The 24,743-nt window shown below is 37.4% G+C and overlaps 2 protein-coding genes across 15 annotated transcripts in view; one reads left to right on the top strand and one right to left on the bottom strand.

The window, feature by feature from the left end:
- The window catches only part of SULF2 (sulfatase 2), an 87,684-nt gene extending 78,973 nt beyond the window's left edge, over nt 1–8,711 (top strand). For 7 of the 8 annotated variants that reach the window (XM_040079884.2, XM_040079881.2, XM_040079882.2 and 4 more), the window contains 8 exons: nt 329–423; nt 2,427–2,486; nt 2,922–3,091; nt 3,578–3,720; nt 3,911–4,034; nt 4,529–4,559; nt 4,859–4,915; nt 5,932–8,711. In XM_040079884.2, the coding sequence (XP_039935818.1) occupies nt 329–423; nt 2,427–2,486; nt 2,922–3,091; nt 3,578–3,720; nt 3,911–4,034; nt 4,529–4,559; nt 4,859–4,915; nt 5,932–5,962 (711 nt within the window). In that variant the 3' untranslated portion in view covers nt 5,963–8,711. The remainder of the gene's footprint in view (nt 1–328; nt 424–2,426; nt 2,487–2,921; nt 3,092–3,577; nt 3,721–3,910; nt 4,035–4,528; nt 4,560–4,858; nt 4,916–5,931) is intronic. The other variant, XM_040079885.1, reaches the window with a different exon arrangement.
- The window catches only part of NCOA3 (nuclear receptor coactivator 3), a 54,881-nt gene continuing 38,455 nt past the window's right edge, over nt 8,318–24,743 (bottom strand). For 3 of the 7 annotated variants that reach the window (XM_040079869.2, XM_040079872.2, XM_040079870.2), the window contains 13 exons: nt 24,158–24,546; nt 23,020–23,900; nt 21,261–21,396; nt 20,003–20,191; nt 19,271–19,510; nt 17,771–17,897; nt 16,876–17,047; nt 15,835–16,125; nt 14,212–14,316; nt 13,603–13,828; nt 13,204–13,378; nt 12,499–12,640; nt 8,318–11,533 (listed from right to left, as the gene is read on the bottom strand). In XM_040079869.2, coding sequence (XP_039935803.1) covers nt 11,522–11,533; nt 12,499–12,640; nt 13,204–13,378; nt 13,603–13,828; nt 14,212–14,316; nt 15,835–16,125; nt 16,876–17,047; nt 17,771–17,897; nt 19,271–19,510; nt 20,003–20,191; nt 21,261–21,396; nt 23,020–23,900; nt 24,158–24,546 — 3,085 coding nt within the window. In that variant the 3' untranslated portion in view covers nt 8,318–11,521. The other 4 variants (XM_040079871.2, XM_040079874.2, XM_040079876.2 and 1 more) reach the window with 3 other exon arrangements.

Here is a 24,743-nt window from a genome sequence, read left to right as displayed (position 1 = left end):
AAATGTGCTGTAGAGCTCAAGAGGCAAAATCACAGTGGATGCAGGAGTGTGTGTCTGCCTGCAACTGTGTGTCCCCCCATTCCTGCAGCACCGCATTCCACTTTTGGAGTCAAGAATCAGAGCAGGCAAACTGAACCAGCTTCCTCCTACTGTTGTTTCCTTCTGGAAAGCTAGGTAATTTGAAAATGCTTGCTAGTGGTGAGAGCTGCGGAAGGTAGTGAAGAGGAAGCTCTTGGTGACAGTAGAATGTATTTGAGAAGGTTAGAATAGGACTAAATCATGCTGGGTTTTTTCAACCTCTGTCTTTGTGCCTTTTTTCTTTTTTTAGATTGAAACTTTGCAAAATAAAATAAAAAATCTGAGGGAGGTGAGAGGTCATCTAAAGAAGAAGCGACCTGAAGAGTGTGATTGTAACAAGTTAAGGTGGTGTTTTTTTGTTTTTTTTTTTTTTGTGTACTTCCTCGTAATTATTTGTAGTGTGCAACTGTAACTGATTTATGTCCTCACGGGAGAGATCAGAATCTGGTTTCTTCAGTGGCTGCCTGCTTACTGTACTCATGTGTACACATCTGGGGGAAGTTGGGCTGCTGCACAAGTACAAGGCACACCACCTGCCAGGCAGGAGTTTAATTCAGCAATTGAGCTCTTGCTCTGCAAATGAGCACAACAGAAAATCTTCCAAAATCAAAAGGTAACCCAAACAGAATTTGCCTGTGAGAAAAGCTGTTCAGAAAGAGACCCAGGAGCACCTTCTCCTGCTCATGATGACAGAGCCAGCTCTGAGGCTACTGAGAGCACTGCAGCCACAGCAGCAGAATAGTATGAGTATCACCAAAAAAAAGCAAGCTGTATCTGAATAGAGTCAAAACCCCAAGACAGCTGTGCTTTAGCTGTGGCTAAAGCACCTGTGAGAGGGTGTGGACAAAACTTCTCTATCTCACTGGCGTCACAGAATGCTCTTTTGAACATCATGCTTAAAAAACCTCAGAGGTGCAGCATACTCTACAGATATGACGTTTATAATTGTTGTGGATTGTGGATGTGGCCCATGTGGATTCTGCAATATAATTTCAGCAGCAGAGTCAATAAAATAGGGAAATCATCCATTTCTTGGGTTATGGGAGCCCATGTCAAGAATTGCTTAAGATGTATCATTCTAGATGGTAAACAGACAGAAAGTTTATATTGGTTTATAATCCGCTGCTTTCAAAACTGATTAACTGAGTTTACATAAAACTGAGTTTACTTAATATGTACTGTAAAGATGAAGTTATTTTCGGTAAATGTTTTGAAGAAGATGTAAAAAGAGAGTTACTTTTCAGACTGATATAGGGTACACTTATATTCGTACAGAGCATTATTAAGATGACTTATCCCACTGAAGTCAAAGAAATTAATCATCTGAATTACATATGGTCAAGTGTTTGCATTGCAATGGCTTTGATTTAGCATTTAGAATTAGTTGATGAAATGCCCAGCATCTGTGCAAGATTAAAAAATTGACTGAAGAAGATAGTTCTTTAATAATCTTACTTTGTTAATTTGTTATACTGATTTAACTTATGAAAGCTCTCAAAAGTATTAAGAATTTAAAAGATTTGTTTTGAAGGGGGTTTTAATCTGGCAACTAATTGAATTCAAATGTATTGTTTAGAAAGCAACAATTATTAAACTAAGTTTGTGTTTGCTGATTTGTGTAGGTGGTAACTTTATTAATAAGAAAATATTGCCATTGACTGAGGCTCTTCCTTTTTTTAACTTCAGTAATTCCACAGAATGGAAATTTCTGCAAAATTCTGTAAGTTTCTGGAGAGGCAAAGCAGTAGTAACCCAGCGAGAATGTGTATGCCTGCTTACACTCTTGCCTATCTCTGAATGTATTAGACACTGCTCTTACTGGGACAGTTCAGTCCATCTTGTTAAAATCTTCCTGCAACTTCAGCTAGTAATAATGGAGGACACCCCCACACCCCCTCCCAGCTCTACAAACGACGGCTGGTATTGAATTCAGAAGTAAAATAACAGGAGGGTAGTATAAACTTGTCATTATCTGAACAAAATAGGGAATATTCCGTTTCAGAAATGTAATTTAATTACAAATCTATTTATTCTATGTGCTTCATGTAGGGAAACAACCAGTTTAAAATAATAGTAAACTGTAGCTGGACATGGATAGATACTGTAATGCAGTGTTAGCACACGTGGTGTCACTGTGGACAAAGGATCTGAGGAAACAGAGACGAAGGGAGGCTGGGAAGTGCCTGACCCCGTCGAGTGAGGTTGCCTTTATTTATCACATACACTAATAAACTGAAGGGAAAAGTGACACTGGATTAAATCTTCTTCAAATCCAGTCTGATAATGTGGTAAGAACAAGGGCAGTTGTGTTGCTATTATTCTCCAGCAATGCTGTTTTTATTTTCCAGTTACCATTTGAAACACAAGAGCAAACTGAGACACAAAGGATCCAGTCTTCATCCTTTCAAGTAAGTGAAGGTCTGTTCATTTGAGAGAGGACGTGCAAAATGTAATATTAATATTTGGTCTATACACACCAGTTACACACTAGGCAATAGCAGTAGCATTCAACTGATCCTCTGTTAAAAAGCAAAAACACACACACACCTGGGCAAGGAACTAAGCCCATATCAAAATGCTTGTAAATTCTAAGATAAGGTCTCTGCTTTTGAAAAAAGCACATTGCAAACCTTAGGCCTACAAGCCCTTTTGGCTGCCTTTTTTTTTTTTTTTCCCAGTGCTATTGAATTGCAGAGTCATCTCCATTTGTATGAAACACCATTTAATTAAAAAATGTGGATTCTTATCCTCTGAGCGGCTAATTTTAATTAGCTACTTCAGGATATTTTAGGTATGTTCAAGTCTAGCAGAATTTGCATGACACTAATATTTCATGTGTGCAGGAAAGCCCTACAGGAGAAAGACAGGCTGTGGCTGCTGCGAGAGCAGAGACGGAAGAAGAAACTGCGCAAATTGCTTAAGAGAATTAAAAATAATGACACGTGCAGCATGCCTGGTCTGACCTGCTTCACCCATGACAACCAGCACTGGCAAACTGCTCCCCTCTGGACATGTAAGACTGCTGTAAACTAAGGAATAGGTGGGCAAATTTTGGCTAGACTGGACTGGGATGTTGGGTTGCTAGTAGTTACTGGTTTTATTAGCTCTGTAACCAAAGCCTGCCGTCTTCTCCATAGTAAATAATCCATTTCAGTGTTGTCATTATTCTTGCATGAAGGGCAAGGAGGTAAAACCAACTGCAAATAAGCTGCAGATATTGAATATTGTACAGTGATCTGCAAGGCACATCTCACTGTCTGGGATGTTTCACAACCAGAGAAAGCAACCAGACAAGATGTTACTGTAATTAGTCATGTCATGTGCGTTAGGTATGCACAGAACAAGAAGCTGATGCTGGAAGGCATTCTCTGCTTTAGAGCTCAGGAATGAGAATGAGAGTAACTGTCTATCACTAAAGTAATACCATAAACAGAAAGTAATTAGCAGTGCTAAAGACAGAAGCATGTGGCTTATGTCTTTGTAACTCTTCAATTTGCAGTGGGCCCTTTCTGTGCCTGTACCAGTGCCAACAACAACACGTACTGGTGTTTGAGGACGATCAATGAGACCCACAACTTCCTGTTCTGTGAATTTGCTACTGGATTTTTGGAGTATTTTGATCTCAATACCGATCCATATCAGGTATCTGATCACTGTTACTTAGCAACAATAAATTGAAATTGCACAGTATTGCTGAAGGATGTAGTTAATGCCTGCATCATTTAAGCTAGTGTAATGTGGCTTGTTCCTGTTACAAATAAACCAGCTGTATTCCAAAAGTTACCAAATTACAGAGCAATAGTTACTAACAAGAACCCCCTGTTTATTGCAGCTAATTAATGCAGTGAATACGCTTGACAGAGATGTTCTTAATCAACTGCACGTCCTGCTCATGGAACTCAGAAGTTGCAGAGGATATAAGCAATGCAATCCAAGAACAAGGAACATGGATCTTGGTAAGTGAGTCTCCTATTGCACTCACAAACTCCCCAAAGAACCCCAAAGATCTCTTACCGTTATGAAAGTTGAATCAGTCAGAAGGATTTTAGGATTTACTTATACTAGTTATGTCCTGCTGAGAGTGATAGCTGCATTCTCAGATTTTTTAACATGTTCAGTTTGCGTTATGTTTTTAAGATGAAGAATGACCCTTAGCAAAGTGATAAATATTGCTGAGATGCAATAGGAAGGAGGAGGAAGGAACAATACTGGTGGAAAGAGGGAGAGAATACCCTAATAGCCACTATGAAGCTCATGGGTCAGTTGAAGTTGGAAGGAACTTCTGAAGTTCTGCTCCAAACTTCTGCTCAGTGCAGGATCAGATGTGAGGGCATACTAGGTTACTCGAAGCATCAGGAAATTTTTAAATTATTGAGTGTTTTATTTTTTAAATTGTAATTTACCTTATACGGGCAATTGTTAGTAACATTGTTAATTTTTCTTCACCTAGGACTTAAAGATGGAAGCTATGAGCAGTACAGGTACATTTATAAAACAAAGTTACATTATTATTCTTAAGTACCACCTTCATGTTGAAAGAGCAAGTGTGGGGACTTGCACCCACATGGAAAGGCCTGGCCTGAAAGGGCGTTTAAAAGACCTTTCCACCCCACTTGCTTTGAAACATTGGAGCAATTTGTTTCAATGTTATACTATGTACTGATCTTAGCAGTCAAAATTCTGGCTGAATTCTACTTCTTCCTCATCTTTCAGATTGTGCTGCTGGTTGTTTTCTTGGTGATGGTTAACTTTTTTTCTCCTTTTGCTGCTTGAAAATTAGGCAGTTTCAGCGTCGAAAATGGCCAGATGTGAAGAGACCATCATCTGCCAGGTCACTGTGAGTTGGGAGCAATTCCCTGAAAGCATTAGCTTTTACTTAGCTTTTCGCTTCTCTTTTTGCATGCACCATCTTTTTTAACATCATCTATTCTCATGGAATGCTTAGGAGGAAAGTTCTCTAAATTATGCAAGAAATACGATACTGCCATCATTACTGACAACTACTGCTGCACAAAACCTCTTGGTACATGTTTTTTTGGAATCTTGGAGAATTAAGGTCAAGGCAATTTCAAACAAGTAAAGGTAGATGCTCATTGGAAGAAGCCAATTATGGTCAATCGCCAGTATGAATTAAAGACCAGTACATTGGTTTTGTCTAAATTTAAACTGTGGTTTTTCACACAATCCAGCAAGAACAAAACCGACTGTAACTTCTAATGAGTACTGAGGCAGCATCATTTATTTTCTTGCTCTACAGCCTTGTGCTGTGAGCAGAAAAAGGAATTTAAAACAGAAAGTAGACTACAAGACAGATGTGTATCTAAAACTGCTTTTTTCCTACTGAGCTGCCCTTTAAAACTTGATCACAATCTGGCAGTTCTCAATCTGCCAGAGCTCAAAGGTGAGGTACAAATTTAAGTATATTAAAAAGTTACTGTTGCCTGTTACTGTCTCTGAATCTCTCCTTAAAAAGAAGGCAGAGACTTCAACTCATTAAAAATCATAAATTGCTCTCAAACTGTGCAGTGGAAAACACAAGTACCAGTCCCTTCCTAGGCTGAGTCTGATCTTCTTGCCTGAGAGGAGTTGCTCATATAAAGCAGTGGTTTTCTTTCTAACTGGAAGAGATCTAAGACTGGCTTTAGAACCGAAATGAAGCTTGAATTAACAAGCTTTATACAGGTTGATGTTTCAAACACCATTGGATTGTTTCTGTCATACACCTGCTATGCATTTATTGGTGGGTCACAGTGTTTCCATTGTTTTTTTACTGCATGGAACCGTTAAAAATACCTTTCTTACTACTTTCTACTAGAATGTGGTACACTAAACTGCATTTGTTTTATTTTAAAGAGGACAACTGTGGGAAGGCTGGGAGGGCTAATCTCCCCCAGCTGTTGCACCTCCATGAGGATACAAACCGGCCAGGAATGGAATCCATGTACAGACTAAATCAATTGTAGCATTCACCTTGAAGGACTGGACAAACTTTGAGGCTGAAATAGAATGATTGCACTGGTGAGTGAGTTGAATAGAAGTGATGAAATTATGGGAAATGGTGTCAGAAATACAGGTCTCAGAAATCCACTGTTGTACCTGCTTTTTTGCTTTGGATTATACCTCACTTGCTTCACAAGGCATTTTACTTCAAGAAGACACAACTAATGCTGATTCAGGAATTGACAGAGACGGAAACCCAGCCACATCCCAAAGAGGACTGCCACTGCAGCGGCAGTGTTTACACACGATTGAAGGGACCTTAAAACAATTTCCAGTTCACCTGTATCTTTAGCTGTCATGAGAAAAACTTCAAAGCCAAGTACAACTTTAAAGCAAGATTTAGAAAACAAGGATGCTTTTGCTTATGACTGAGGTAAAGGTAATGGCTGGAAAGAACTTTGAATAGGTTCAGGAACCGAAGTCAGCAACACCAAGTGTTCTCAACACCATGGAACTTCTTCCATTTCCTCTGAGGATACATTTTTAGTTCCACATCTACTTGCTCATTGTATTGTCACCTCTGAAGATTAGAGATCTTGACTAACAGGATGCCAGATTTTTGGAGGGGTTGTGTAAATATTGATCAGTGAACTGTTTGAAAACAAATTCTTCAGGTTGTGAAGAAATTTAATAAAAAAGCGTGTAATGCCCACACACCTTTTCTCAAAATGCTAAGTCAGAATTTATTCATTTTTAAAGGTACTGAAGAATTTCACTAAATGTGCATCTTAAGTTTTACCAAAATCAGATTTGTATGAAGATTTTTTATGTGGTACTATTATACTGTACATTCAAAACCAAAACAGTTCCTTTGAGAAAGCAGTGTTTGCTTAGCAATGTAAGTTTTACATCTATTTTTAAAAAGGGCGGCTCTGAGAGTTCACTACTTGTAGCCAATAATCTAGTTATACTTTAGTCTGCAAAAAAGTAAATGTTCTGAATGACAGTTATTGTTCAAAGGCTTTCACAGGGGAAAAAAATATTTTACTAAGGAAGTACAGTGTGCAGAATTATTTGAGTAATTTCATAAGAACATTATTACATACATTGTAGTACAGGCACTAGTGGTGACATTTATATTCATCATTTGTTTCATGTTACTTTGCCACGTGTGTTTAAAGGCAAATGCCTGCGGGCGCTCATGGGACAGACTCAACCAACTGTGGCCTTCACTCCTAATAAAGACGTATTTTTTTCAAAATGCAACCTTAACACTTGCCCTTGTAGAAATTAGTGTAAAAATACAGCACAAATTATTTTGAAAGCCCTTGCTGGTTTTGAAGTTAGGAAGATGAAGTGGAATTTTATCCAGGCATGTAGATCCCTGGTACCACAATCCCATAACTCAAAAAATGTACTTGAATTTAGGAATGAGGGAAAAAAAAAAAACAACCCACACTCAAAAACCAGAAGTGGAGTCTTTGTATAAGCTAAGTAAGATTGGGCCTGAACATTTGTATCACATGTGGTAAGTCAAATACACTACCCAATCCTTTCTTACAAGCTTTTTTTTAATTGTGGAAGTAAAATCTGAATGTCTTGACTTAATCGAGCAATGTATTTTCATTATAACTTGTTAAAAATTTCATGGATTATCAGAAAAATCTACTAGGTGATGAGATCCTGGATCCATACAAGTAAGTAAAAAAAAATACTTAGATTAAGTTCTCCAAAAACCCCACATTTCTGCTGCTTTCCAGAGAAAAGTTTTGGCTAGCTGCTATTCCCAGTGTGCATGCAGAACAAATACAAGGTTAGATTTTTAAAAATTTGCAGCCTTGTGTGTTTAGCCCATAGTCTCTGGCAAGGTGAGGCTGTGACTGTTAAAATCCTGCAGGGCCAGGGTTACTGCACCTGTTCCTCATCAGTCAAAAGGTTGAAAAGTTATCTTGTCCCTTAATAGAAAATACTGAGCTGTGAGACTTGTATGTGACACAAGAAATAGCTGGTAGTTAATGAAAGGTGCAGTGTTGCCAAGTTTGGGGAAAGATACCACCTCTTCTTTCAGCTCTGCTAGAGCCTGCTATTTAAGTTGAAAAAGACCTAAGTTCTAGTTGACGTCAGTGTGTGTCTCATTATGTGAAAGGTCTCAGTTGTTACTCCGTCAGCTTTTACAGCCAACTAGGATAAAATGTAAATCACTCTTTGTACACAGTTTTCGTCAGTGATAGCAGGGAATTTTCTCCGACCTTTATGGGACAATCAGCCTTAAAGTATGAGCTCATACAGTGTCACCAAGTTCTGATTTTAAATACAAACCTTTATTTACATTACTATTAACATCCAAACACAAAAACCAGAAGGGCAGTTACACCTTAAAACCAACCCTTTTATAAAGCAGAACCCATGATTTTTCTGTTTTGCAAAATAAAGATATGGATATTTCAAGCAATACTTATAATGGAAACGAAACTTAGATGCAGTTCTCAATACCATATGCCTTTTCCTGAGAATTTTTTTAAATATTGCTCTCAGAATCATGTGGTTTCATACTTGCTGTATCATTCTGACATCTGGTAGTCTGCACATAAATTCTATAATAAAAGGTGGAACTGGTGCAACATTCAAGTAATTTTTGTCTTGTGACAGAAACATAGTCTGAATTTCTCACTTTGGAAGCAGTATTTTAGGCCAAGGCAAAAAGTACACTACATACAAGTTTAATAAATACATGGTTTCTGTGATCAAAATAGTAATAGAGACATAGCAAAACAATGCTCTTTTATGCAGCAGTAATCAGAGATTCCTGTCCTGGCTAATTCATCTCTTGCTGCTGAATAATGTTACATGAGTTTTATTTAAAAAAAACATTCAGAAAAATCTACTGCTATAGGACCAAAGCAAAATTGATGGTGGTAACTAAATCTCAACAGATTTCAAACTAGATGTCCTATTTAGTGCTGCCACAAAAGAGGCTGTCAGTGCATTTCAAAAATGCCCCCTGCCCCTTCATCAGGTTTAAACTAAAAGTCTTCTAATTCAGAAAAAAAAAGTAGGTACTGGAAAGTTACAACATTCTAAACAGATGACAAAAGTATGAGCCTTTATAATGTCAGTTAAACACAGATGTATAAACAATTACTATTTAAAAAAAAAAATTGTACTGAAAGATGTATATAGCAGTGTAAGAGCTCACCTAAGGAAAGCAACCGGTGTTTGTAGTTTCCATCAGTGTAATGAACAACTACAAAATATAAATATTGTTTTACTCTGATTTGATATAAAAAACAAGGGATTGTTGCCTTTCACCCTCAGTAAGTAGCCCTTACTCAACAAAATTGTATGTTCCAACAAATTAGAAGATAAAAGTTCCTTAGGATTTTAAAAGTTTTGCTTTATAAACACACACTAATTGGACTGAAAATTTCATATAAATGCTGTGATAATCTATATACTCAGTACTAGTGGAAGAGACAGGGTTGCATGAAGTAGATCGATTGACACTACATTCCCTTTGAAACACAGCTGGCTAGGTGCTAAGGATGAATTTTTGAGATCACTTCTACTGAAATTAATTCTACTTCTTAAAATGTAAGATCACTGAATATTCTGAACAATAAAACAACTTGCTAACAGTACCAGGAATAAGCAAGAAAACCCACAGATCAGGGGGGTTTTTTTGTTGTTTCTTTTACTCACTTTGGAGAAATCAGTTTTCCATTACACAATGAACAACAGGACAGAAGCACCTCCACAACAGCTTAACCATTTCTGGGTCATCCTCATCCCTTATGAAGGTTTAGCGGTTTAATTCCTTGCAGCTACAAAAAGTGCAAAGGGATCTTCATTTCAAGCACCCAAAATGGGGGATAAAACCCCCACGCTATCAGCAAATAAAATGTAACCAGACTTAAATACTGCTATGACAGAAATCTGCTTAGAAAATACATTCGTTACTATTAGAACAATCCAATGAAGTGTAGACATTTGGTTAAAGTGTGGCTTAATATCCTTAAAGATTTCTGGATGTTACATAGCAACAAATATTTTGCAACAGACAAACATTTTCAAAGAACATTTAGAGTTCATCAGAATTGACCAAAAAGACAATCCAGATTCATCAGCTGAAAAGGCAACCTATTACAGACAGACATGTCTGTCCTGACAAGCTGTAAGATCTCCCAATGCAGAGCCTTTGTGTCAAATTGCCTTAGGTAAAAACTAATGTAACAAAAGTGCTCACAGGTGGAGAAAGTATTGAACAACCAGTCTTTTTTTTTTTTTTTTTTTTTTTTTTTTTTTTTTTTTTTTTTTTTAAATAAAAAGATCTATCTTAAAGATGTAAAAATAAATGAAGTGTTGAAGACCAAAGAAGAGAAATATGTGGGCCAAAGTCACCCAGCTTCAAAGTCCCTAAATTTAATAATAGTAAAAAAATTCTATTTGGACCTCAACTACACTCAGTTTTCAGAAATCAATTTCATTAAATATTTAGCTTCACCAACTCTGCAAAAATGAGTTAGTGACCTACAAAAGTCATATATATAATACATTATTTTAAAGCTCATATTTACAAAATTTATTCACAAAAAAGACTGCAAAATTCCAATTCTGACTGCAGAGTCTTGCCATAAGTTTTCTGAAGATATTTTCAAAAAAAAAAAAAAAAAAAAAAAAGAAAGATTATTGCTCTAATTTCCATACACAGAAAACATTAAATAATGCAGTCTTTTGAAACAATTCTTAAGAGATTGTGTTTGAGAAGGAACTTGAGCTAACTCTACCCTTCAGATTAAGTCCTTATCAAAGATATTGCATTAATCCATTATATTGTCTTCTATAAAGTGCACTCAGCTGCACAGCAATATGTAAATATTAGTCACAATTGTGTTTAAATAATTTAAATTGTTTATCCTCTCTTTTTATCCCTTGGCTTCAACAGACAGGATTTTGGACTAGCATGTGCCAGTTAATTTTGCACTGCTACTTTGCTTGGGAAATCCCTGACTCTTGGGGTAAGAGACTAACAGCAGCATTTATATTCAGGAATCTATATAAAAGAGCCAAGGCAAAGAACTATATTCTCTGTCAGATATTGTTATTAGAGAAATCATTAAATTCTTACCACTGTGACTTTTCCAGCCACTTTTGTCTGCCTGGGCTAAAGAGCTTTGGATAGCTACAGTAAACAGATAATGTATACCAGGAGTCTACCCATTCCAATCTATTAAAACACCATTACCAATTCACATTTCTAGAGGATGAGTGCCAAAAATAGTAACAGCCTTTTTTTGTACCCCACATCATACAGTAATACATAGGGCTGCTTCTACTAAAATGCATTTTTGTTGGGTAGGAGTTTTTTTGGTTCGTTTTCCTCTGGATGAGGAAATTTATCACTGGTTTCTGTAAGCCCAGTATGACTTGCCATGAAGGATGTGTCACCTTCCTTTCTAACACTAGTGCATTCAGCCATTCTTGTTTGAAGATGTGGTTCTAGATGTCAGCAGTATTTCTGTTAAAGAAAAGATACTTTCATCAGAGATGACATCTTTGCTGAAAGAAATGGTTTGTGGACTGCTTTTGGAAAAAGGAACTACTGACAATCAATGTCTAGAAGCAGAAGAACAGCCTTTTAGTGTTCCACTTTGAAAACTATCTAGAAAATAAATGCTGTCCTCGAATTTCCTAAACACACTCTTTGGTTATCTTTATGCCATGTACATTGGGAAAATCTGACATTTCAACTTCATATTCTCCTCTTTATAAAAGGCATTTGTTGTATTGAAGTCCTCCAAAACTTTACTTACCCCTCAGAAGTCCTAATTATTCTGACTGCTTCCTCATGTATGCTCAACAAAATTTTATGAGGTACATTTTACTTGAATAGTTATAGCTTATGTCAGTACTATGTTGCTCATCCTAGGTATTTTGTGGATAGATGCATTTTGTATTTCAGCTTTCTTTTCAGTGCCTGTTATTTGCAACTTTTCACCTCACATGAGGGGTCTAAATTTTCTGCAGTTTCTGGCTATGCATACACAAGTTATTCTAAGGTATTGTAAGGGCAAGTATCATTATCAGTGTCTGCCAGAAAGATACTCCACTATCAGGATTATGCACCTGACTTGTAAGAGCTATTACATGTGATTTTTGAGATCTGCTGACGATACATTGCACAATGTCCATGGGGATTTTTTCTGGGGTTTCTCCAGGTTCAGAAGTATTTCATCATCCTTTGTGCAGTTTAAGGCTTGATCCTACCCATGATACTTTAAAGTCAACAGCTAATCCCAGCACAGAGCTTGGGTTCATTGTGAATTTTCTTATGTATCATCAAAAAGAAAGTATCTCTTAGGACATTAAACTAATAGGGCCACAGATGCAAATACAAACAGGATAACTGAGAGCAGGATTGTGCCAGAGGAATGGAAATAAGCAGACTACTCAATGGAAAAAGTCACTTGATGTACAGCTTACCTGGTCTGGCCCCATAGGCAGTCCTGACATAGGCATGGTATTAATACTCATCTGTCCAATATGGCCACTGCTGCTATTCATGTGCATCACACTGTACGCTGCTGGGCTACCTTGATGGCTGAACTGCTGCTGGGGAAAAGAACTGCAATACAGAAGCACAAATAAAATTACCTTCCAAGAAGATGTATTGCCTTCCCTGCACCAGCTGTCAACACGTGGAAGATAAAATTATTTTCACATTTACCTGTTTTTACCTAGTATCTATTTAACATGGAAACACCCACCCCCAAAGCAACTTGAACTTTTAGAAACGCAGTTTTATGTGTATGCCTAATGCAACCTTTTTTGGAGGCTATTACAGCTGTATCATCCATAGTAATACTATTTGATACTTTGTATTTCCCCACCCTCTCCCCCAAGTTATTTTTTCTTCAAATATTAAGTTAAATATTTAAAGACTGCACGTTGCTTCTGGTTACAAAGATTGCAGAGGTCCCACATGAATCAGTGGAGCTAAGCATAAAATACACTTAATAATTTTATTTCCTAAACCAGAGCAGGATGAACGACAATACAGACACTAGAAAGACAGTTCCTTTTTCCTCTTGTAAATCCTTTTCCTGCTACATGCTATTTAACACAGTTTCTACTTCCAGCGAAGTGAAAGACACTTTTTGAGAAACAGATTGTAATGGCGAAGTTCACCTGTTTCTGGGCATGCTTCCTGAGGGCCAGCCCTTTGTCTCTGAGGACTGGTACATTGTTGCTGACTGAGGATGCTGCAGCATAGGGTTCTGGGCAGGTCCAATTCTTGATGATACCATTGGATTGGGAGGGCTTGATACTCTACTAAATGCAGAATCAGGTTGTTGGCTTATTCCTTAAAATAAAGGAGACAGATACAATATACTTCAGTTATCATTACCTAGTACTTCTAGTTTATCTGCTGGCAGCAATTGGAAGAGGAAAAGTCATCCTTTTTCATAGCAATATGTTCCATTTTTTAGAATGACTGGTGTTTAGGTAGTTTTGATTAATATAAAAAGGGAAAAGAAAATCAGACAAATGAAAAAAAAAAAAAGCCAAGCATGTTAGCACTCGTACCATAATTAGGTGCATATGGAAATTGCTGTGAAGGAACTTGAGCCATTGGAGGACCTGTCAAAGCACTATCCATGCTTCCTGAGGCTGCCACATTTGGTGGTGGACTGAAGGCCTGAGGTTGCTGTTGCTGCTGCATCATCATTGCCATCCTCTGTTGTCTAAAATGGTGACTTACTAGTTCCCTGTTACGCTGAGCCACCATTTGAGCATTAAGAAAACCTTGCTGCTATCCCCCAAAGAGAAGAAAAATAATATTAAAACATGTTTTTACAAATAAAATCGTGTCAATCAAGTGCATTCCTAAGACCCAGCAAGACAAGGAAAACCCACAGTCAGTACAAAAAGTAATCATCAAAATATTAAGACAAACGTTTTCATTAAACTGTCATTAGTGCTAAACAAATGATGATATTTTACATGGAAAAACTTGGCATACTGAATTGACAGCATGACCTAATAAACAAATTCCCCTGCAATCTCAGGAATAAGGGAGGTAAAACCCCTCCTTTTTTTAAAATTATGCAGAGGAACAAAACTAAAGAGGAATGCTCTAAAGCCATGAAAGAAGGTTGAAATTCTAAACAGATGGCTACTGTAGTAAGTACTTACCTGGGATCCCACCTGTGGCTGCATAACTGGTCTCATCACTGAGTTAGTACCACTGACTGGATTTTCCATTTTTATTTCAAGCATTTGATGGGTCTGATTCACAAACTTGGAAAAAGACATTTTAGCACTATTAGCTTGATAATAACAGTACCTGAACAAAGTAATGGCAACTCCTGCAAAAACATTTTCTTTGCAGATCTCTTGAATCCATAAAGTGCAATGGCTAAGTTTTGCCTTGTCTAATATACCTGAAGAACCAAACTATTTGTTTAAACTATTTGTTCAAACACACAAAAAGAAAAACCCTTCAAACAGTGCAGCATTAACTGGCTTTGGTTATTTCCCTTGAAATTAGCACTCTTTAGAATAAAGAGCAGACTATCTATTAGTTTCAAACAATTAGTGTCACAGAAAAACAAGAGGCAACACAGTACTTCCTGACATTGCCATTCCACGTGTGGAGAGGAAAGGGTTGGAAAGTGGAAGATTGGCAAGGAGAGAGAAAAAGAAGTTGTTTTTAGAATTGTTTTCTCTCAAGGACCAACCATGCACCTGGGAGATGTTAGAAAATACTCTGGCTGAGAAAATTCACGCATTTGTGTTTACTCTGGGATGTTGTCTGTCTACAGAGAAGAAATGGAATTTTCTCACAAAAGATAGCAGGATGTTCTTGAAGACTTTTAAAAGCCTTTCCCATATACTTGGGCCTTTTTGCAAAGGTGGGGGAAGGGTTTGGAGATGTGAAACTACAGCCTGCTGAAGGACTGTGCATGCTCCAGGCCCTTTTCATATGGAATACAGAACTCAAGCCTGGGTGCTTTTTGCTCCTGCTAAAATGAGCTCAGCAGTGTATGTGTCTCTGTTTTTTGGTATCCAAGATGATGGAACAAACCTACTCTTTGCGCTTCAGCTGTGCGTTGTTGTTGCCTAGGTGTTACCTGCACGTATTCTGTTCACACACCATCACGCAGCAGTAGTTCAGTTTTCCTAGTTTTATTTGTACACTGTATTTAATACCAAGCCTGCATTTTAACGTGGGGAATTCAGTGCTGAGGTCATGCACCAATTTTTAAGCAGTGTTTTCAACCTGGTGTTAAGATCTATGCGGCTGTATCTATTTTCTCATCTTTTATCCAAAGAAGAAACCTAAAATAACATCAAATCACTAAACGGAAAGGAAACCCATATATGGATAAGCCCAAATGATTAGTTAGAAAACACAGTGAGAAAGAAGTAACACTTGATTTATGGAAAAAATACAGCTGCGATTTAATGCTGTCTGTGAGGTTCTGAAAAAATACTAAACAAGAATGAAGAGATCATGCAGAGTTGCATTCTACAAAAGCACGGTTTTAACTAGCCAATCGTTTTGTGTGCTGCAGGAATCAATCCAATCTGTAGCTAGGGAGGGTGATGAAGGAGAAACGCTTGTCCTAATAAATGTTCTTCCACTCCTACAGCCATCTGTCAATTCAATGAGAAACACTGTCAAAATAAACGATCCACCCTCTCAATCATATGTTCTAATGTCCACTGTTATATATGTGAAACAACACAATTCCGTGTGCAACTGATTCCATTCTGAAACATGAAGGAAGTGTAAGTGTACGAACAAAAAATTACCGGCTGTCCCTGGAGCCTCTGCTGGAGCTGCATGCGTAGCTGCTTTGGTGTGTTGGTCCGAGGTCTCACCATGTTTGCTCGCGGGTGCATACTTTGCGTAGGAAAATTGCTCAGCTGGCTCATCTGATTCATCACTGAATTAAAAGACTGCTGTTGTCCCTGGATGTTACCTCCTGGCATTGCTGCCCCTTGCCCTTGATAGGGTTGACCATATAACAAAGGCTTCTGGTCAATCATAACTGAAGATTCCCGACCTTGAAATGAATCTTGTTTGGGTTCCAAAGCTTGTCCCTTCAACAGATACAGAAGTGCTTTCACTAGCGGTATATATGGAATTCCTAAAGAAGCAATAAAGCTAACACAGCATAATAAACCAGCCAGCAATTTCTTGGCTAGAACAAAGCATGGACAGCTACTGTTAGTTCTGTCTCCAAACTAATGCAATAGCAAAAGCAATTAATAATAATAATTCTTTTTAAAATCAATTTAGCTTCACACTGCATACACAGGCAGACCAGTGTCACCATTCAAGCCCTTCTGTGCTTTCTGATGCTATTTGTACAAATGATAGCGTCATGTGGGTCTTAGCAACTTCAAATTCCTCATGGAATTTCTTTTTCCTATTTGCTAGCCATGCAAATTCAGCCTGGAACTGAAGGACACAGAAGCATGCCAGTCAAATAATTCACAACCTAAGCTCAAGTGACAGCAGGCTGACTAAGGAAACCCAACACAATTCTCAGTTTACAGAATTGTAATGAATTACACGCCAAACTCCACCTTTATAAACCAAGGCATTATACAATAAACTTCTGTAAGAATATGCCACTTTATATTTCTTGTCATGCACAAGAAATTTAATCCATGCTGAGTTTCTCCATTGAAAATCACTAGTCAATGTAAAGGTTTCCAAAGGGAAACGCATGAAGATGAGGATGTGAGGAGATGAAGTAAATCAGGAGGCCCTCTTCACTTTCTTTTCAAGTAACAAAATAATATTGGTCTTTGGAAAAGAAATGGCCAAAATATCTGTTTACTTACTTGGTTTACAAGATCAGGAATTCCTAATGCTCTGTCAATTTCTTCCAGACCTGTGACATCTGTATTACTCAGCAGTGTGTGCAGCTGATCCAGAAGTGCTCTTTCATCATTCTGGCCTTCCACATTTGGTGCCGAACATAAGAGATCATCCAAAGAGCTTCTAACTAATTGTCTATAAGTTAAAAATAAAAAAAAAAAATACACCACCACGAAAATCATAGAATCAATAAGGTTGGAAAAGCCCTCCAAGATCATGGAAGCAAACCTTTGAGTGAATGCCACTTTGTCAACCACACTTACAGCACACACTAAGTGCAACATCCAGTTGTTTCTTGAACACATTAGGAATGGTGTCTTCACCACCTCCCTGGGCAGCCCATTCCAATGCTTGACCCCTCTTTCAGTGAAGAAATTCATTACAAGGAAAACTACAGATTTTATATTATATATTGACCTGGGTATGATTAAGTATGATAGTCAGCCAGACAACTGAAGTAAGACTTAAGTCCCAAATTTATGTCCTAAAACGTCCAGTCATCTTCCATGCACCCTTGAACACACATAAATTCTGTTTTCCCCTGATTTCTGCCATGTGCCACAGAGATAGGATTTCAGAGTCTCCCATCTCTTTTCTTCTGTGCCTCCCAGCTCAAGGGATTGATAGATTTTGTTAACAACGCCTTTTGTGGAGCTCGGTTAAAAAATATCCAGTGTCAGATCACCAGCAGAAATGGAAGCATTTCTGAAACATTCCAGAAATGGAATTCAGACTCCAATGTGTTATCCCCACTTTGTATGCTACACAATTTTACGCCACACAATCTTATTTCCAGGTCTTAAATTCTTCTGATAGACAGCCAACACTTAAAACACTTAAAACCTTCCCCAGTTCTACCTGTTTTGTGAACCCCGTGACGCTTGCTCCATGGACATCATATTGTCAGGCCACAACTCAGGTTGGTTAGATGGTCCAGGCTGTCCATACAGATTCCCCCCCATGTCAATGTTTATCTCATTTGGTCCTGCAAGGTAAAACATTCGTGTAATTTTTAAAAACAGACTGTCTCATCTTGCTCTCCTAGTGCTCACATTAGGATGATCACACAAATTGTCAAGCAGCTTTGTGAGCTTTCCATTATTGTGTTTTACAGTGTATACACACATAAACTCACAGTCAAGGTAATTTCACATATATAACAGACACATGTAAATATGGCAGACAGTGATCTAAACCTGCTACCCTGTTAGAGCAGAATTGCTATTTCTAATCCTTTAGCCTCTAAATAGGAGCATGATAGACATAGTACTTTACATGAAAAAAAAAAAAAAACCCAAAAAATTCTGGACAATGACATCTGGGTACCAGCAAATATACACTGTCATAGTGACATCAAAATTGGGCATTTTAAATTCCAATACAGAGTGGAAATCAAAAGAAACACAAAGTACATAACATTTTGCTCTTCAGGAGTACTTTCTTCCCTCTACCTATCCAGGGACATACAGCACTATATAGGAGAGTTTATGTCATCCCATTATTTCCCAGAATCTGTATGAATCACCTAACATCAATGATTTCTAGGAAGCTAAGCTGGAAAATTCTCACTTAGTCAGGACCACACAAATTTCTTATTTAGTCTTATATCCTATAATCAAATATCTTATACTTGTTGCATTGAAATAGCAAGTCTGTTTAAGAGAACTGGTGACAGCCCTGGTAGCTTTCCATTATAAGAAAGGAATGCTGTCTATTTAAGCTGGTTTGGGGCACACTGGTATTGGCACAGTAGACTGGAGAACTCCAGCTCTAGACTAAACCTTTGTTAGACATATAGAACAGAAAAAACCCACAGGCTTTAAGACTGTTCATACTTTAGACATACAGCTTATTTTCTCTCATGCACAGATGAACACTTTGAAGAAAAACGGTATTTGCAATGTGGCTTTATATGAAATTTGGCTACTCCATGTGAAAACAATTTTGAAATACTTGAAAGACTTTAAAAGACACTGATTACCAAGAAGTTAACAGAAGAAAAAAAAAATTAACCACAATGCTAATATCTTCACATATGCAATCACAGATGCTATTTAGTTCCTGGACTTTAGGAGAGAAGTACTGCACTAAAGAAATACACAGAAATTATACCCCACCCCAGTCTCGGGACCCAGAACAAATTATCTGTGTATGAGGCACAGCACCAGAGGAAAATAAGAACATCACCAAAAAGTCATAAAACATCATAGTCAGGGAACAGTTAGGAGTCTCTACCTCAAAAGGCCTTTCAATGAAAATCTGGCATTTTACCAAAAGCGCAAAGATTCTTATGATGAACGCTTACCAAGAAACCAATGAGATAGTGCTGTGTAGGCCAAAAAGAAGTTAAGAACTTACTCATGTGAATCATTTGCTGTTGCGGCATTGGCCTAGTACCAGGTATGCTGTTAGAGCGAAGAGGCAGCCCAGACACAGAGCCACCCTCTGGGGGCCTTGGAAGGGTTGTACTAAATTCAGGTCCTGGTCTCAACATTGAAGCAGAACTTGCAGATTCCAATCTGTTCACTTTGGAGTTTTGCAAACCCCAGTCTCCTGACTGGTGCTGATTCATCGCCGCATTTCTGTTGAGAGTGCTTGCTATAATGAAGAGCAGAAAACACAAGAATTTATTATCTGGAGTGTATTATGTATTTTGGGTTTAGAATTATTTTGCTGTTTCACCAAGTCCGCCTGCTGATATCCTACAAAAGCATCTAGAGCTCACCGTGCCAAATTCTAAACCATATAAAAACGATATGAATCTAAATATTCAAAAAATTCATAATGACTGTCTGCCACTGTGAACTGTTCTTGCTTTTGTATAACAAATGCACATGTTAAACTAAAAACTCAAAACAGTAAAAAATAATTTAACTACTCAAAATACCGGTGATGACACAGATAGTTAGCAGTTATGTTCTTATCATTTTAGCTAGGGTAATAATTCAGAAGTATTAAAGATGGTAAAATAAAAATTCTTTAATGTTAAAGTTTCTTCTACCTGAAATTTGTATTTTAATCTTGCAACTTTTTTTACATAAAAGTTATTTCCTTTACAATGAGAGAGCTGTTTGTATACAACCAACAAACCCAGATTTGCTCCAAAATTTTCTTGGTTTTCAATCATTCTTGGACTTCCACCCATCAAGGTTTGCTTTTGTAACATGGAGAACGCATTGACATTCCTCACTGAAGCACCTGAGCCAGTAGGGCTGTCTAAAGACAAGGCTCTGTTAAAAGGTGGGCGAGTGGTCTGCACAGACTGGGGACTCTTCACACCTGTTAAAGAATTGAAAGATGCATGCAACTGTACATTTTAAATAAAATATGCTATTAATGGCTTCAATTAGTCTCATCTCTTTATAAGCTCATATACTTGATCTTAAGCATGCCAGGAACAGTTATGTTGCTTATGTTTCACAACTAAAACTCACCTTTTGAACACATAGTTAAGACCTTTTGCAGAAAAAGCCAAAGGCAGTTTCCTTTGGCCCTACGCAAAAAAAAAAAAAAGTTTCATTTTAATCTAAGTTCTGTAATGAACTTAGTATAACAGACTTCCTGATATCTGTAAGTGGACTGCCCATACTTCAGTTAACTCTGGAACAAATAGTTCTGTCTGGAATTCAGACACTGTGTGTTCCTGAGCAGTGTCCTCCACAGACAATTAACCCACTAATCACTGTGTTTCACAGCCAACAGTATCAGTGGCCTTACATGTTCTTGTACCTGGTTTTGTACTTTTCATTATCCATGTTTCACCTCCTTTGGTTATCTCAGCAATCCACTGCCCTATATAACCAAGAGATGACCAGGATCATGAAAGAAAGCAACTACCATGATGCCCGTCTGTTAGCTACGTTATCCTCCCCTCCTACTAAGGAAGGCATTCCTTTTGATGTCAAGGAGGAGTAATAATTAGAATTTACTGGCCACAAGATGTCTTCATATAGAATAAGAAAGAAATTAAAAGCTTGTCACCAATCCCATATTATATCCCTAGTCATCAGGAAGGGATAAAAAAATCTCAATTTTGATTTACAACTCACAAAACATTTTCATGATGACTTGTCTCTGAGAAATCTACATTAGACAAAGCCAGACTAAACCCTAAAACAAGGAAGTGAATGTTATTCGTTGCGCATATAGCAGGTGAGTGCTGTCAAGACAGCTAATAGTGTATGTAATAGCCTATGAAATCATAATTAGCCATTTTGCATTACATTTGTCCTTAAAGATATAGGAGATGAAGAAAGTATTCTCTAAGGGTTTGAGGATGCATTATGTTTACATCAGGTAAGAAGAAAAGCCTAACTTTAAAACCCAGGTGGTAGATTTAATTCCTTACCTAACAGGGCATTTCCTTGAAACAATGCTTGTTTTGTTCCAGGGTTATTTCCATTTGCAGACACAGCATTATTGTAAAACTCTGAACTAGTAAAATCACCTAGAATTCCATCCAAATTATCCAAGTCTCCATTCATCTGAAAATGATGCCGTGAAATACCAAGGTTATTTACTCTCATATGGCTATACTTCAATTTTTACATAGCTCCTCACTAATCTTAAAATATATGACCAGGAGAAAATGTTTTAATTCACTGACACTATCCGGAGCTATCATTTAACTTCCAAAGAACTTCACATGTCATTTTTTTTAGACTTTTTTTTTTTTTTAGACTGTTTTGCTTGGGTAAGTTTGAAAATTAGCAGGAAACACACTTAATGAAAATGAAAAGCACTTCTGAATATTAACATTTCAATCATCACAAGTTACAAAGATAAAAACAGTAATGATAGTGAACAACATCGAGAATGTGCACCATTCAGTGACAAATAATGTATCTATCATACACAAAAAGCTACTAAGTGACAGTACAAGACACAAAAATGATGCACCGTTTTTTCCGTTCAGTTGGAGCCCTAATTTTAAAAGAAAGTTTGTCTTTAAATCAGATACCGTTTCAATAGAAAAATAATTCATATATAGTGGATCCCTATCTTCACAAAAGAAGCTTCTCTGAATACCTTCATTACATCTCAGGAGCAAGTACTGAAACTACATGTTGTGTACTGCTACAGAGTTGTTAGTGACTTTTCTGTAAGTGGTATTCAAGCAGTGTTAAAAGGTGTTTCATTGACAGTCAGCCAGTAGCTAATATAGAAAATTGTGTTGCTTTTCGGTTTGTTGGGGTTTTTTTGTTTTTTACACAGTTATTACTGATTTGGGAAGTTCAAGGTTTAAGAAATAGCTATATCTTCAGTAAATTCTGCCATACTGACCAGTACTATTTACTTCAAAGTTCCAAATTTTAGGAGTTAAATACAAAAATATTATATACAGATTATAATTTTAAGAACATCTGTTCCTAACAAGTGCACTGCTAGTTTCAGTATAGTTGTTCCATGGTGCTAGTTTTCTGTATCATGACATTTCTTGGAATTCCAGCTCTAGAATTTATTTGTACTCATTTATACAAATTATATATATACATTTAAACATTTTAGGATGCATTTATTTGAATGCTGAATATATATGTGTGTGTGTATATATATGTATGTATGTATATATGTTTGTGTGTGTATGTATGTATGTATTTGGAAGAACACATTCCATCATTTAAGGAAAGACAAAGAGCGCTAAAACCAATGAATGAACTAAAGCAGATCATGGCTATTTCAAGTCTTACACATTTTTGTGTACTGTTTATATTTTCAAAACAAAATCATGTGTTACCTTTTGCGTTTGTATTACCAACTAATTACAGAGGCAGTTATGGCCCCATTTCCTACTAAGCCCTAAATCCAAACATGTGCTAAGATCTAATTTTGAGAAATAATTTGTAAATATTACCTTAATCATACCATAACTTAAAAACATCAGTCCAGAACTCCAGGACATCAGATCTGGTTATATACATACCCTGTAGTTCATTGTGTTTGTGCTTTTTCATTCACAATTAAACCTGAGTTTATTGTTTCATATCATTTGCGCGGAACTTTATTAGAAATGTTTATATATGTTTATATGTGTTCTATATTTAGTCATTAACTGTAATCATAAAATATTGGTTAGCTCACTGCCATAATTTTACATTATACTGTACCTCGTCTGCTGGCTCCATTTTTATTTTCATCTCTTTTTCTTGACTTGAAGTAGGAATTGTAGAACTTGTGCATTGTCCCATCTTATTACCCACACCTTCTACTTTAGGCTTCAACTCTTTGGAAAGTGGGTCCTTAATATCATCTTTATCTAGTAGATATCTTAGTAAAGCATTGTTTTCTTTCTTCTTTGGGCTCAGTTGTTCATGTTTGACAGTGCCTTCTCCACAGGAAGCTGCGTTAGTAGCATCATGATATGTGTCTTTACCAGTAGCTTCAGCTGTGATCTTGGCCACCTCTGCTGGAGAATTACCATTCTGCAACAGTTTATGTAAAATCCTGTGCTTCTCTTGCAAGAGCGATGCATGCATGTTTGAGGACGAAGATACCCCTCCAGATGTTGATGATGAAACTCCAGAAGGACTGGTAACACTGGTAGAAGATTCTTTACAATTTGAGTCTAAAGGTGAGTTTGATGCCGTAGAATGTCCTCTTTCATCTGAGGAGCACGTGAGTAGCTGAAGGAGTTTTTTATGCCCTTTGCTCTCAGACGGTCCTCTCTGACTTTCAGATGCCTCCATATTTCCCTCTTTACTATCTTTTTCACTAAAGAGATCCCTGCTGTTTGACTGGCAGATGGAACTTTCCACTTGGTTTTGTTCGCAATACAAACCAGAGGGGCTTCTGGAGTCCTGGGTACTTGTTTTACTTTGCTGAGTTATGCTAATGCTTGGGGAATTATCCAATTTTGGACTCGGTGAAGAAAGTGTCGATAAAAGGGAATTTCCAACACCCTCACTAATAGCTTGCAGAGCACTAAGAGAACTGCTAGAGAAAGTGCTGTTGCTGGTGTTGCTGGCAGATCCCATTGGTGAGTGCATACCTGTATCATGCGACAGAGACCAAACTTATTAAAGTACTGCGTGTATTTAGTCTTCCATTGGATTATGTATGACTGCCACATTGAGTTATTAATTTTAAAATACATTTTTACCAAGAAGTCAGATATACTACATTCAAGTAACACACACAGGGTCATGCAAAATGGTTAAAATGGATGAAAGATAGAATTCCGATAAAAGTGAGTAAAGATAGCTTGGGGGAAAAAAAAAAAAAGAGCTTATAGCAAAGATAGAATACCTGTAATTGGAGAATACTGGTGTGAACTCATTTTTGGACTCCCTCGATTCCTAGGAGATACCATTAGATTCTGTTGGTTAGAAGTTAAGCCAGGACTACCATGTGGTGGGCTACTTATACTTAATGCAAAACTGTTACTCTGATAAGCACAGGACTGCGTTCCGGGTCCAGAGTTGACTGGTCCCATACTCCCAGGGGCTCCATATCGAGTGCTGGTGAGCTGACTCACTGCATTGGGATCTCCCATCCCATAGTTCCTGTTCTGCATTGACATGGCTTGACCAGGTGGCGTATTCGTAAGACCATTAACAGAATTTGTGTTTCCAGTCACAGGTGTTCTGATGTTTTGCCCAACAGTATTAGGATTTGGCCGATATCCATTTTGTTCTCTGTGAATTCAACATCATTCCCAGAAACCCAAAGAAAACAAATTAAAACCTTATTTGGAATCAAATGCTACAAATACATTATTAAATAATTGCCCAAATGTTTTTTTCCAAAAAAGAGCAGTGAGAATTCAAGCTTCCACAAAAGCAGAACTAAGCCATGACATTCACTTACTAATTACAGAAATGCTTGACCCTTT

Source organism: Hirundo rustica, chromosome 16, assembly GCF_015227805.2.
Source record: "Hirundo rustica isolate bHirRus1 chromosome 16, bHirRus1.pri.v3, whole genome shotgun sequence".
NCBI lineage: Eukaryota > Metazoa > Chordata > Aves > Passeriformes > Hirundinidae > Hirundo > Hirundo rustica.
The sequence above is the reverse complement of the archived record's forward strand: the minus strand, read 5'-3'. Positions and strand labels throughout refer to the sequence as shown.